The 13,200-nt window shown below is 40.3% G+C and overlaps 1 protein-coding gene across 3 annotated transcripts in view; it reads left to right on the forward strand.

Annotated features, from left to right (window-relative positions):
* Positions 1–13,200, forward strand: part of LOC113589171 (liprin-alpha-3-like) — a 54,443-nt gene that overhangs the window by 16,041 nt on the left and 25,202 nt on the right. For all 3 annotated transcript variants that reach the window (XM_027028682.2, XM_027028680.2, XM_027028683.2), the window contains 13 exons: positions 1,861–1,935; positions 3,549–3,608; positions 4,053–4,127; positions 4,997–5,089; positions 5,194–5,246; positions 7,322–7,415; positions 7,908–8,033; positions 8,671–8,754; positions 9,087–9,218; positions 10,608–10,670; positions 10,780–10,859; positions 12,636–12,762; positions 12,951–13,102. In XM_027028682.2, the coding sequence (XP_026884483.2) occupies positions 1,861–1,935; positions 3,549–3,608; positions 4,053–4,127; positions 4,997–5,089; positions 5,194–5,246; positions 7,322–7,415; positions 7,908–8,033; positions 8,671–8,754; positions 9,087–9,218; positions 10,608–10,670; positions 10,780–10,859; positions 12,636–12,762; positions 12,951–13,102 (1,214 nt within the window). The remainder of the gene's footprint in view (positions 1–1,860; positions 1,936–3,548; positions 3,609–4,052; positions 4,128–4,996; positions 5,090–5,193; positions 5,247–7,321; positions 7,416–7,907; positions 8,034–8,670; positions 8,755–9,086; positions 9,219–10,607; positions 10,671–10,779; positions 10,860–12,635; positions 12,763–12,950; positions 13,103–13,200) is intronic.

Below are 13,200 nucleotides of genomic sequence, written 5' to 3' on the forward strand. Positions count from 1 at the left end.
TGATAACAGAGCGTCACCTGTACTCGCTGTGGTGTGTCCTACACTGTTGATAACAGAGCGTCACCCGTACTCGGTGTGGTGTGTCCTACACTGTTGATAACAGAGCGTCACCCGTACTCAGTGTGGTGTGTCCTACACTGTTGATAACAGAGCGTCACCTGTACTCGGTGTGGTGTGTCCTACACTGTTGATAACAGAGCGTCACCCGTACTCAGTGTGGTGTGTCCTACACTGTTGATAACAGAGCGTCACCTGTACTCGGTGTGGTGTGTCCTACACTGTTGATAACAGAGCGTCACCCGTACTCAGTGTGATGTGTCCTACATTGTTGATAACAGAGCGTCACCTGTACTCGGTGTGGTGTGTCCTACACTGTTGATAACAGAGCGTCACCCGTACTCGGTGTGGTGTGTCCTACACTGTTGATAACAGAGCGTCACCTGTACTCGGTGTGGTGTGTCCTACACTGTTGATAACAGAGCGTCACCCGTACTCACTGTGGTGTGTCCTACACTGTTGATAACAGAGCGTCACCTGTACTCGGTGTGGTGTGTCCTACACTGTTGATAACAGAGCGTCACCCGTACTCAGTGTGGTGTGTCCTACACTGTTGATAACAGAGCGTCACCTGTACTCGGTGTGGTGTGTCCTACACTGTTGATAACAGAGCGTCACCCGTACTCAGTGTGATGTGTCCTACATTGTTGATAACAGAGCGTCACCTGTACTCGGTGTGGTGTGTCCTACATTGTTGATAACAGAGCGTCACCTGTACTCGGTGTGGTGTGTCCTACACTGTTGATAACAGACCGTCACCTGTACTCAGTGTGGTGTGTCCTACACTGTTGATAACAGAGCGTCACCCGTACTCACTGTGGTGTGTCCTACACTGTTGATAACAGAGCGTCACCTGTACTCGGTGTGGTGTGTCCTACATTGTTGATAACAGAGCGTCACCCGTACTCAGTGTGGTGTGTCCTACACTGTTGATAACAGAGCGTCACCTGTACTCGGTGTGGTGTGTCCTACACTGTTGATAACAGAGCGTCACCCGTACTCAGTGTGGTGTGTCCTACACTGTTGATAACAGAGCGTCACCTGTACTCGGTGTGGTGTGTCCTACACTGTTGATAACAGAGCGTCACCTGTACTCGGTGTGGTGTGTCCTACATTGTTGATAACAGACCGTCACCTGTACTCAGTGTGGTGTGTCCTGCATCATTGGCTCTAGTTGGTCCTCAGTGCTGTTTTGGCTGATGGTGGTCAGCAATGGAGTGTTTTCTTATTTGACTGTTCAGTCTAAATTTGACTGTTTGGAAGTCACTCGGAACTCTATATACTTCTTATAAGGTGTTATTAGAAGCTATTATAACTGTTATGAGAAGCTATTATAACTGTTATGAGAAGCCTGCACCTTTGGGAAGCAGCAGTTTCTTTTGCGTTTTCTTTTGTGCAGGTTCAGAGCATATGTCGTTCATCAGCTGTAGTCTGTTTGGTGTGTTCAAGATTAAATAAACACAGAGGATGAGGGGCGACAGTGAGATGATGGAAAGTGATCGCAGCTGTTGTTAGTTCTTTAGTATCAGTTTGATGTTCTTTTGAAAACAGATGCTCCTAGGACCCCAGGGTAGGCTGGTAATAGGAAACTGGCATAAGTTGTTTCTGTAAAAAGTAAAAGCAAAAAGAAATTTACATAATAATAACAAACATTTTTAAAAAATGAGAAAGAAATCAATGGAAGGAAACCTGTGGAGCTGATTTGTAATATACCTGGAAATTCAGCTGTTAAATAAAGTCTGTGTACCTCATTCTACTTATCTGTCTGTCTGTCTGCCTGTGTGTCTGTGTGTTTGTCTGTAGGTGAGGGAGAGGCTTCGTGTTGCCCTGGAACGAGTGGCAGTATTAGAGGAACAGCTAGCAGCGTCTACTCAGGAGGTAATCTCACACATTCTCATTACTTAGACACATATATTCACACACAAATGCATGTGTATGCATGCTAGGATACATATTCACATACACACCCTGAAAGGGCTCAATCTGTGTGTTGGACGTGGCTGTTCATAGAAAGAAATACCCTTATGAAACAGAATGCACGTTATGGAAACAAAAAAGAACTTCCTATGAAAAGGAATGTCTATAAGGAAAAGGACAGAGTCTATAATAAATACCCCCTATGGAAACAAATACCCTTGCAAATTTCATGTAGGTTTTCCAATGAGATATAGTTGCTTATTTATTGTATTTAGACCCAGTGACATGGATATAAAAAGAGAGACAAAAAACATGAGGGAGCATTAGGGTTAGGGATAAGTACACAGCGTTAGGGTTAGGGATAGGTACACAGCGTTAGGGTTAGGGATAAGTACACAGCGTTAGGGTTAGGGATAAGTACACAGCGTTAGGATTATGGATAAGTACACAGAGCTAGGGTTAGGGATAAGTACACAGAGTTAGGGTTAGGGATAAGTACACAGAGTTAGGGTTAGGGATAAGTACACAGAGTTAGAGTTAGGGATAAGTACACAGAGTTAGGGTTAGGGATAAAATTATCTTTGTATTAGCTTTCCTTTAATGAGCTCATGTAAATAAATCATGTGCCACATGAAAACTAAAATATAAATGCTTTGTTAACTTTCCAGTTTAGCTGAAAAATTATATTTGTAAGCACTAACGCTAACCCTAACATAAACCCTAACCATAACCCTAACATAAACCCTAACCCTAACTGTAACACAGACCCTAACCATAACCTAACCCTAACCCTAACATAAACCCTAACCCTAACCGTAACATTAACTCTAACCCTAACCTAACACTAAACCTAACACTAACATAAACCCTTACCCTAACATAAACCCTAAGCCTAACCATAACATAAACCTGTCACCTGCCACACATAGACAGACTATATGTAGGAGGAAATGTTTGTTCACTAACAGTTCAACTGGCTCGGTGCAGTACTTAATTGATTAGGAATTTCTATTCACATTTGGGATTTTTGAAGTTTTTCTACAAATTAACCTCTTATGTATATCCCTATCAATTAATCATGCATCACACTTACCACTTAAACTCCCAGCATCACGTTTGCCACTTAAGTGTGTGACATCATTTTTACCACTGAAGCATACAATGGTGATAGATTTTAGGATGTACTAAGCTTTATTATTCTTTTGTATTTGGTCTGAAGCATTTTGTACTGCTTCTGTATATGAAAGGTTCTATACAAATAAACTTGCCTGGCCTACAGTGTCACTTAAGTGATATCACTTTAACCACCTAAACCTGTGATATCACTTTAAAGTGATGTTGTGTGTTTAAGTGGTGTGAGTGATGCTTGCTTAAGTGGTTCATGAGTATCAGCAAAATTGCCAAGCTGTTATAGAAGGAAAAACTTTCTTTCTTTTTTTTTACACATTATGCCAAAACACCCCTAACCCTTTACCCAGTCCATAACCAGTAATACATTGCACACTCCTACAAAAGGAGACAGAGCTTTAAAAAATTGAGCCAATCTTTTAGTTTTTTCTCCTTTGTTTTAATAGGTGATATCTGCCAAAGAACAAGGCAGTGGGGGGCAGAAAGGATTGGACAGCGAGAAAGAGGTAAGAGGGTTAGTGTGTGTGTGGGGGGGGGGGGGGTGTGGTTGTGTGTGGGTGAGTGGGTGGGTGAGTGTGTGTGGGTATGTGTGTTGCTGCTGGTATGCAAGGCGACTTCTCAGTTAACTTAAAGTTAAAGTTAGTCACCCTAATTATCCCTAGTTTAAAGTTAAAGTTAGAAATCGTATAAATATTATAATGTAATGCCCATTATGTAATGCACAATTTAAATGTGAAAAGCATTCTGCTTGTATTTGTTTTTATCTCTTGTGTAGGTAATGGTCTTGTATACCTAACAGTCCTGTATAGGTAAAGGTCCTGTGCAGGAATGGAATGGCTATCACTTCTATCACCCTCTCTCTCCTCTCTCTTACTTGTTTCTACTCCCTCTCTCTTCTCTTTCTTTCCTCTGTGTTTGCACTCTCTCTTCCCTTCTGTCCATTCCTACAGGAGGACAGGGAGAGAGAGAGACAGAGGGCAGAACTTGCTCAGCTGAAAGAAAGACTCGCCATCATGTGTCGCCAGGTGGGAGAGCAAAAAGACTGAACAGTAATGTTGAACCCTAACCCTGCCTCAAACCCTAAACCTTAACCCCTAACCCTAACCCTAACCCTAACCCTAACCCTGGCTCAAACCCTAAACCTTAACCCCTAACCCTAACCCTAACCCTGGCTCAAACCCTAAACCTTAACCCCTAACCCTAACCTTAGTGCTTCTGGGAATGCTACATGAGATCTGAACACATCCCAACACCATGGACTATGAGAGTGCGCAGTCATTTCCTGTTCTAGTAGTTCATTACAAATCTGCTAGTGTTTGTAATTTGACATACTTATGAGTTTTGTTAACTGACTGGTTAGAAAATAATTTTAAATGATTAATTTACTGGTGTTGATTAATTGACTGATGTTAATTGACTGGTGTTGATTAGTGTTCATAGTTTTTGGGCAGATGGTGCTTGTATAGTTGTCTGCTGTTCATGGCCTTAAACCATCTGCAAATACTAAGAATCTAAAACACAGTGAGATTTTGATTAAAATGCTACACAAATATAAATATAACAGTCTCTGCCTCCAGGGGGAGGTATATATCCTCAAATCCATTTTTGCTGGTTAATCACAGACTCGTATTTCAGTTAAGAGTCACTGTGAAATAACATGTCATGTGCACCTGATGCATGGAATAAGACAGAATGGCATACAATAAGATTCACCAATAATCTTCACCCTAAATCTCAAACTTTTGCAGTTTATTTCCTTTATAATTTACTCCCTTGCACTACATGTGAATCAAGATATTACAAAAAAAAAGATTTTTGAATATTGAAAACTTACAGCAGCTTATTTTCTCTATGCACCGTCTGTCTGACTGATGATGACTGATTGATTTTTCAGGTTGGGGAGATTGAGGAGCAGCTGGCAACTGCCAGGCGGGAATTGATCAAATCAGAAGAAGCCAATCAGAAACTCCAGAGGGAAGTAAAAGAGGTCAGATAGTCACTCAGCAAGGAGTCTCAGCTTCTGTTAAAGGAATCCACTGAGCACTTAAATCTGTGTCTCTGTGTCTGTCTGTCTGTCTCTGTCTCTCTCAGGCTCTCTGTCAGAAGGAGGATATGGAGGAGAGGATTACTACTCTGGAGCGCAGGTTAGAGTTTCATCTGTTGCACATGCTCAGTGTGCTCATGTAGTCATTCTGAGTGAAGAAATGCAGGTACATTCACTAGCTAGAATATACTGGACATCTGGATATGAATGGATGTCTTGGCCCAAGTGTCGACTTCACTTTGAATCCTGAATGATTACTGTGCTATTTGTACAGTTTCAGATAACTAAAGTGTACAAGTACAAATCGTTCAAAAATGAACTTAAAACTGTAGGTGCACTTAGGGGTTAATAAACTTTTTTGAGTCGACTATTAGTGAAGTAAGGAAAAGAGTCCAATTTATTTGCAAAATACTAATCAAATCAGACAGATCAATATGTTAGGGTTAAATCTTATACATTTTGTATGTTTTTATATAAAATCCATCAAACTACCAGTTGATAACCTACCTCTACACAACATGGAAGCTCCTGTCAGGTATCATTGTGGCTAAAATGAGTACAGGGCTCAGTGAGGCAAACAAAAAAACACACACACTGGGAGTGACGCGAACAGTAATGCAGTGAGTACACTCTGCAGCAGTGTTTTCTGAAGTGCTGTCAGTGAGCAACATGCAGCACTAATCAGGTGATTGTGAGTGGGGCAGGTACAGGGTGTGAGTGTGTGAGTGTGTGTGAGTGTTTGTGTGTGTGTGTGTGTGTGTGTGTGTGTGTGTGTGTGTGTGTGTGTGTGTGTGTGTGTGTGTGTGTGTGTGTGTGTGTGTTTGTTTTATAACCTTCAGTTTTAGAAATCTTTGGCAAGCCATACATGATGTGTGCTTCATATAATCTGAATATTCAAAATTGTTAAAGAATCCATGAGGAAATAGTTATATAGCTGAAACGTATTATTAAAAATATGAAGAAATGATGTTAAAATACTCAAAAGGCCATCTTAACAATCTCCCTTACATCTCAATAGCAAAATAGTTGCTGTTACTGGTCTGTGAGGTTTGTTGTTCTCACTTGTGACACATGAACTGGACACCAGATGTCCTTGTCCCTAGACTTTTTTTTTGTTCCTAGACACAAGCTCATCACACACACACACTTGACGCATTGTCAATATTAGCCTCATTAGCCTCACCTTTCCTTCTTCTTCCCCTTAAGGCGTGGTATTGTTAGGTTCTCATAATTTTGCAGTGCCTTTAGATTTCTCTTTTCCATGGTTTTGACTTGTTTTTGGCCCTTTTTATGAAACCCACAGACCTACTTGGGTCTGCATTGTTGCTGACACAGGGCTGGAATTATACCAGAAAGACTTCCAGTAATGGTTATACTCTGTAAACGTCTTTTACCTCAACATTCAGAAGGCGTATATTCATCAAGCAATCAGATAATGTGATTAAATTAATTATAAGATCTTTGCTGTTTATATGAAAATATTAACAGTAACATTAACATATTCACTCAGTATCAGGGTTTAGATAGGATCAGAATAGGGAACTCTGCAAAGGTCATAAGCTATCTAAGACAGTTTGGTTTAAATTATGTTTAGCTAGGTTTACAATTAAATTTGCCCAACTGTAAATTCTTCCAAACTTCTCATTTTAGTTTTGTTTGTTATTTTCTCTCTCTAGATTACGTTTATTAACATTGAGGTTTCTATCTTATGTTCATTGTTCCTTCTTCAAGATTTTCATCTGTAGGTCCTAGTGTTTGTGTCTTGAAACATTTTTACTTATTTTGTGAAAGTCAAATATTGAGGAGAGGTTTGCTAACCGAGCTATCACATGATTTCATGAATTCTTATTTATTGGAGTACGCTTGTCTTATTGTATAGTTTTTACTTGCAAATAAACATGTACTGCTCAGAGAATTAGCTCATAATTCAGTAGCTGGCCTAAATATTTTGCACAGTATTAAAAGATTTGAGCAGACTGTCAAAACCTAACCCTAACTCTAAACCTAAACTTAAGTACAGGCTGCATCTACCCTAACCCTGCCCTTCTGAACTGTTGAAAAAACTTTCTTGACAAAACAAATTCCAGCTGAGTTACCTTATAGTAATTTAGTTCAACACCAACATTGCAGTGTTTAGGTTGGTGGTAGAGTTTACACTACTACTGTTTTTTGCAGGTACCTGAATGCTCAGCGTGAAGCAACGTCTCTACACGACATCAAAGATAAACTGGAAAACGAGTTGGCAAGCAAGGAGTCTCTGTACAGACAGGTTATACACACTCTCACACACACACAGACACCACAGCACTGATTTAAAACACGTTTATTGAAAACAGCATTAAAAGTACCAGTATTCACAAAACTTAAATTTCTATATCAGTCACTTCACTTACAAAACACTGATTTAAATTCATATATAAGAATAACTAAGAATCACTTTTTAAAAAATTGCTGTGATATAGTAATGAGAATGCACTAAAGTGCATTTCTGCACACTTGGCTGTTTATTAAACAGGTAGAATGCACACACACAAACATAAAGTGGGGCTTACAACCTCTGCTCCAACGCACACAACAGTAACTAGATGAAATCGGAGTACTTACCCTCCGTAAGAGCTGTACTACGCGCAGCGTGTGTGTTGTATTTTTGTACTACGGCTCCTTTTCAAATAAAAAAATGTTAAAATAAACACTACAGTGTCACTTATATGGATATTGCTACTACTGACTGAGTGCTGAGTTTGACTGAATGAACCCTCAGAGTGAAGAGAAGAACCGACAGATACAGGAGCGTCTGGAGGAAGCCAAACAGAAGCTGCAACAGAGAGCAGAAACACTGCCTGAGATCGAAGCACAGCTTGCGCAACGAGTGGCTGCACTCAATAAGGTACCAGCACATGCTTCACACACACACACACACACATACACACACACACACCACACACACACACACACACACACACACACACACACACACACATACATACACACACACACACACACACACACATACATACTCATATACACTTAAACACAGTGTTTAGCCCCTGAGCAAAACCCTCAACCCTGAATTACTCAAGTTGTATTCAGTCAGAATTGGAAGTTGCTTTGGATAAAAGCACCAGCTAAATGCTTTAAATGTATTTATGCACTCACATGCACTCATATATTCACACTCAAATTCACATATTTACACACAAACATGCACATAGATACATGCAGGGACTAGGTTTAAGGTTAAGACGTGCTGAACTCTTGGGCTTGAAGAACTTTAAAATGGAGCATTTGGGAAACTTGCTTTTAGATCTTCTAATCATCATCAAAGACCTGACAAATCTCTCTCTCTCTCCCTCTCTCTTTCCCCCCCTCTCTCTCTCCCTCTCCCTCTGTCTTTCCCTCTCTCTCACCTCTCTCTCTCTCTCCCTCTCCCTCTCTCTTTCCCTCTCTCTTTCCCTCTCTCTCTCTCCCTCTCTCTCTCCCTGTCTCTCTTTCTTCCACTCTCGTTATGTGTGTGCCCCTGCTAGGCAGAGGAGCGTCATGGGAACTTTGAGGAAAGACTTGGGCAGTTGGAGGCCCAGCTAGAGGAGAAGAACCAGGAACTGCAGAGGGTGAGGAAGTTGTGATTTACCCTAACTCAGCTGCACACCCCATAACCTTAACTCCCTTAATAGGCAGTGATGTGCATGTATGTTATTTTTTATTTTGTTCGTATATACATGTGCATGTGTACAAGTGTGTACTTTGAATGTATGCGTTTTGTTGTGTACTTGGCATGTGTATGTGTGTATCTTTATTCATTTTTTGTGTATATGATGTGCATATGTACAGAGGGTTGGGGTGTGTGTACATGTGCAGGTGTACCTGTGTGTTTGTGCATGTGTGTGTTTGTGTGTATGTGTGTGTGTTTTTTCCCACTCCTTCTCTGTGGTTTTCTGTTCAGGCCAGACAGAGGGAGAAGATGAATGATGAACATAACAAGCGCCTCTCTGACACAGTTGACAGGCTGCTGTGTGAATCTAACGAAAGACTGCAGCTCCACCTGAAGGAGAGAATGTCTGCTCTAGAGGAAAAGGTACACACATATACTATAGTCCACCAAAGGAATTAGATGCTACTTCCTGGAGACAGGGGGGAGAAAAAAATAAAATAAATTAAAAAAATAAATAAATAATAATTAAAAAAAAAAAAAATATATATATATATATATATATATATATATATATATATATATATATATATATTATATATATATATATATATATATACATACACACACACACACACACACACACACACACACACACACATATTATATATATATATATATATATATATATATATATATATATATATATATATAGTCAAAATTATAAATTGCTTTGGATAAAAGTGTCAGCTAAATGCCGTAAATGTAAATCTTAAAGGAATACTCAACAGCCTTTAATCTTAGAAGAATACTTAATTTTTTTGTTTTTATAGTAAGCCTTTATTGTCATTACATGTGTATATAATTATATTTTGGGTGACAACCTTCCCAAAGTAACAATATATATTTATAAATGTACAGATTTGCATAAATAGCAGGACGGGCAGTGAGTGAGTAAATACACATTATAGATTACACTGAATTAGTGGCTCAGCATTTCCAATGAACACAGCAGGATGAAGAGTAGAAGTACAATACTAGGAAATCAATGAGGTGTGATAGAGGGTAGTCAGTCAGGGAGGTGTGATACAGTTATAGCTGTCAGAGTCTGTCTGCATAGCCCTGTACCATTTGCCAGATGTCAGAATCTCAGCAAGACAGTGTCCAGTGTGTGTTGTGTCTCTGCTGATGCAACTAGCCTTCTTATTTAGTCGGCTAACATGGACACTGTCCAGATTGGGGAGGTCTGTCCCAGTGATCCATTCTGTGGCCCTGACTGCCCAGTGCAGCTCCATGCTCTATGAGACTGTGCAGCTGTAGAATGACCTGGCCTGTGGTGGGAGAGGATGCAGTAGATGCTTACCCTGAGATTTTTAGGTGAATGGATGCATACATGGCTGAAAACTGGTAGTTATATTAATTCTAAGAAATTATATGGACTGTATTTTAAGAAAGTTCGATACTAACTAGTTATTCAATTTAGTATGCCAGTATGGGCCAGTACGGGACACCAGTACGGGCCTGCCTGAGAGTCCTCTAGGGGGTGCAAAACTGACAGTTCCGGGGTAGGGTTCAAGAGTTCAACCTTAAGAAAAATATCATTAATTGTAGGAATAAAGGGTATAAATAAACATTGCTACCTTTGCAATGTTAATCTTGGCACAGCCTGAGTTGGTTCGATTCTGTTTTTATAATTGTCATATTTCTATGGTAGGTAAATCTTGCTCAGGGAGTCATATTGCTATAGCGGTGGTGTTCCTCCCTGTGTGTGCGGGTAGTGTGTATACATATACTCACACACCTAAACTCTCTCAGAACGCTCTATCTGAAGAATTGGCCAACATGAGGAAGATCCAGGATGATCTTCTAACTAATAAGGTACCTTTCGTATCTTTCCTCTTTATCTGACACAGCATGTTTCTGTCCTCCATCACAAACACCAGTCCATAATTACAGCCATTCTTTTATCACTTTCTTCTTCTCTCAGGATCAGTTGATTGCCGAGCTGGAGAGAATGCAATTGGAGCTCGATCAGCTAAAAGGCAGACCAGGCTCATCCCAGTCCAGGTAACATGGAGTCAGTTTATAATACATAAACCATTGTATAATCCATAACAGTATTTGAGTCAGATCTTCATATAACCTCTACTATGCACTTATTTTTAAGTTTAAAATACAAATATTTAGAAATACTATATACTTTTTACCTGACTGTTCGCACCACAGGTTATAGATAAAAAAATAATAATAATGGGCCTCCTTCACCAATATCTTCCTTTTTTTTAAGTTTTAAAGTTTTTAAAAAATTTATTCTAGAGAAAGGTCCTAAGTCTACATCAGGTTCATGATGTGTTCTTAAATTGTAGAATTGTTCTCGTCTCTGTTTTATAATGATGAATCCCATTGCCTTTGTAAATCTGAAAGTATGTGTCAGTTGTTGCTAATTAGCATAAGCCCACCCATCCCCATAAAAGGGCATGAGACTGAAGGGCCGTGTGCACACACAACTCTGTGGAAGCCCATTTTGGCCACAATTAAATTTTAAAAAAAGGTTTGCTTAATTGTTGATTTATTTCTCACAATTGACCAGGGGCATCACTGGGCTTTTTTAAAGACTCGAGATCCCAGTGCTTTGAGTTAACCACAAAATTGCCAGAGTGGCCAGAGTTGAGCGTAATATCGGTCCAGGGTTAAAAATCTATTGGCAGTAATTAAGCACAACACTATCTTAAAAAAAACAAAAAAACAAAACATTTTGTCTTTGAATTCATTTGAAGACATTTTTGAGTAACATTTTGTTACCTAACGGCAATGGAGAAGTGAAGAATAAAGAGAAGGCCTGAAGGTGAACTCCAGCCACACCCCTAATTACAGTCTTAATTAATGCACAGTGGAGACACAGATGCAACCTTTATATTCCACTGATTATTTGATAGTTTGACTGATTATTGGTTCATATTGCTCCCAAGTAACTTTGATGTGAATTGAAGTGTTACTGTAGTGAATTTCCAGCCCATAATGTCCTCTAAGGCACTTCTCTAAGGCACTCCTCTAGGGCACTCCCTAGCCCCTACCAACACATAAAAAAAGAGGCCAGAAAATGAAACGGAGAAAACAGACTTGTAAAATCAGAAAAAGAATGACTGAAGATAAGCCCAGAATAGAGTGATGAGTTTCGAAACAGGGATGTAAGGGGACTATTATGACCCCAACCTGACATACCTAATAATATGGCTACCATTGTTTGGCAACTAAATACACTGGCCATCTCATAAAACTATCATATGTGTATGCATTAGCTTATGGCGCCACAGAGAAGTCAGCTTACCTGAAGTCAGCTTTGACTTCCCTTCTCCAATGGCTTTTGCTTTAGTTTGCCAACCCCACCCCTTCTCTCGCTACCTGTGTAATCTGTTCAGTGTTCTTTTATTTTTTAATTTTCTAGTTAGTGGAGGCAAAAACAGTATAAAGATGCACATGGGGGAAAAGAGAAAAAGAGCTCCCGTCTCCCCACACACTGAAAGTCTTGTATCTTACTTATTCCTGTGCTCTCTTTTATAGCTCACAGGTAAATCAAATTATTTATATAGCACTTTTTACAACAGAGTTTGAGCCCCAGTCAAGTGATGTCATCTGGGCTCCCCTGAATAAGTTGGTTTCTATCCATAACCACGTGACCTGAACCTATTCTAACCTCCTATCAGGGGCATACATCATTCTGTGTGTGTGTGTGTGTGTGTGTTGTGTGTGTGTGTGTGTGTGTGTGTGTGTGTGTGTGTGTGTGTGTGTGTGTGTGTGTGTGTGTGGTGTGTGTGTGTGTGTGTGGTGTGTGGTGTGTGTTAGGCCAGGCAGTGCATCCTCTTTGCCATCCACTCTGTTCCGGCGTTCTTTGCATGGCAGTGCAACTGAGCTCCCATTCCTGCCAGCAGGGGGCTCCCTCCCCTCACGTAGATCACAACGTGGGCGCAAGGTGATGACACCACTCTTTGCTATAAGCACTTCAGAGAATAGCCAGTTACACCTGCTGTGGCTTCTTTGTCAGCACCCTTTTATTTATCAGAACAATAAAAAGATTCGTCTGTAGTCTACAGCCTGTTTGACCCCTGACAGCTGTCTCAGTTCTGACTATAATTCCATGTGGTGGATTTCTCTTTGTAGTATGGGAGTTGGGAGGAAGGCTGCTCTGATGAGGAAGAGGACCGAGCGGTGACATTTGGCTCAGAACTCATATCTCCTGGTGGACAGACAGATGTACAGACACTTGCCATCATGCTTCAGGAGCAGTTGGAGGCTATCAATAAGGAGATCAAGTGAGCAGAAGACCCCCTGTGAACAGATTCAGGCTTAGTGCAGTTGCTTAGGCAGCACATTTCAAACTAACTGAACGGTGGTGGGATGCAGTGATGAC

This window comes from Electrophorus electricus, chromosome 10 (genome assembly GCF_013358815.1).
Source record: "Electrophorus electricus isolate fEleEle1 chromosome 10, fEleEle1.pri, whole genome shotgun sequence".
Lineage (NCBI taxonomy): Eukaryota > Metazoa > Chordata > Actinopteri > Gymnotiformes > Gymnotidae > Electrophorus > Electrophorus electricus.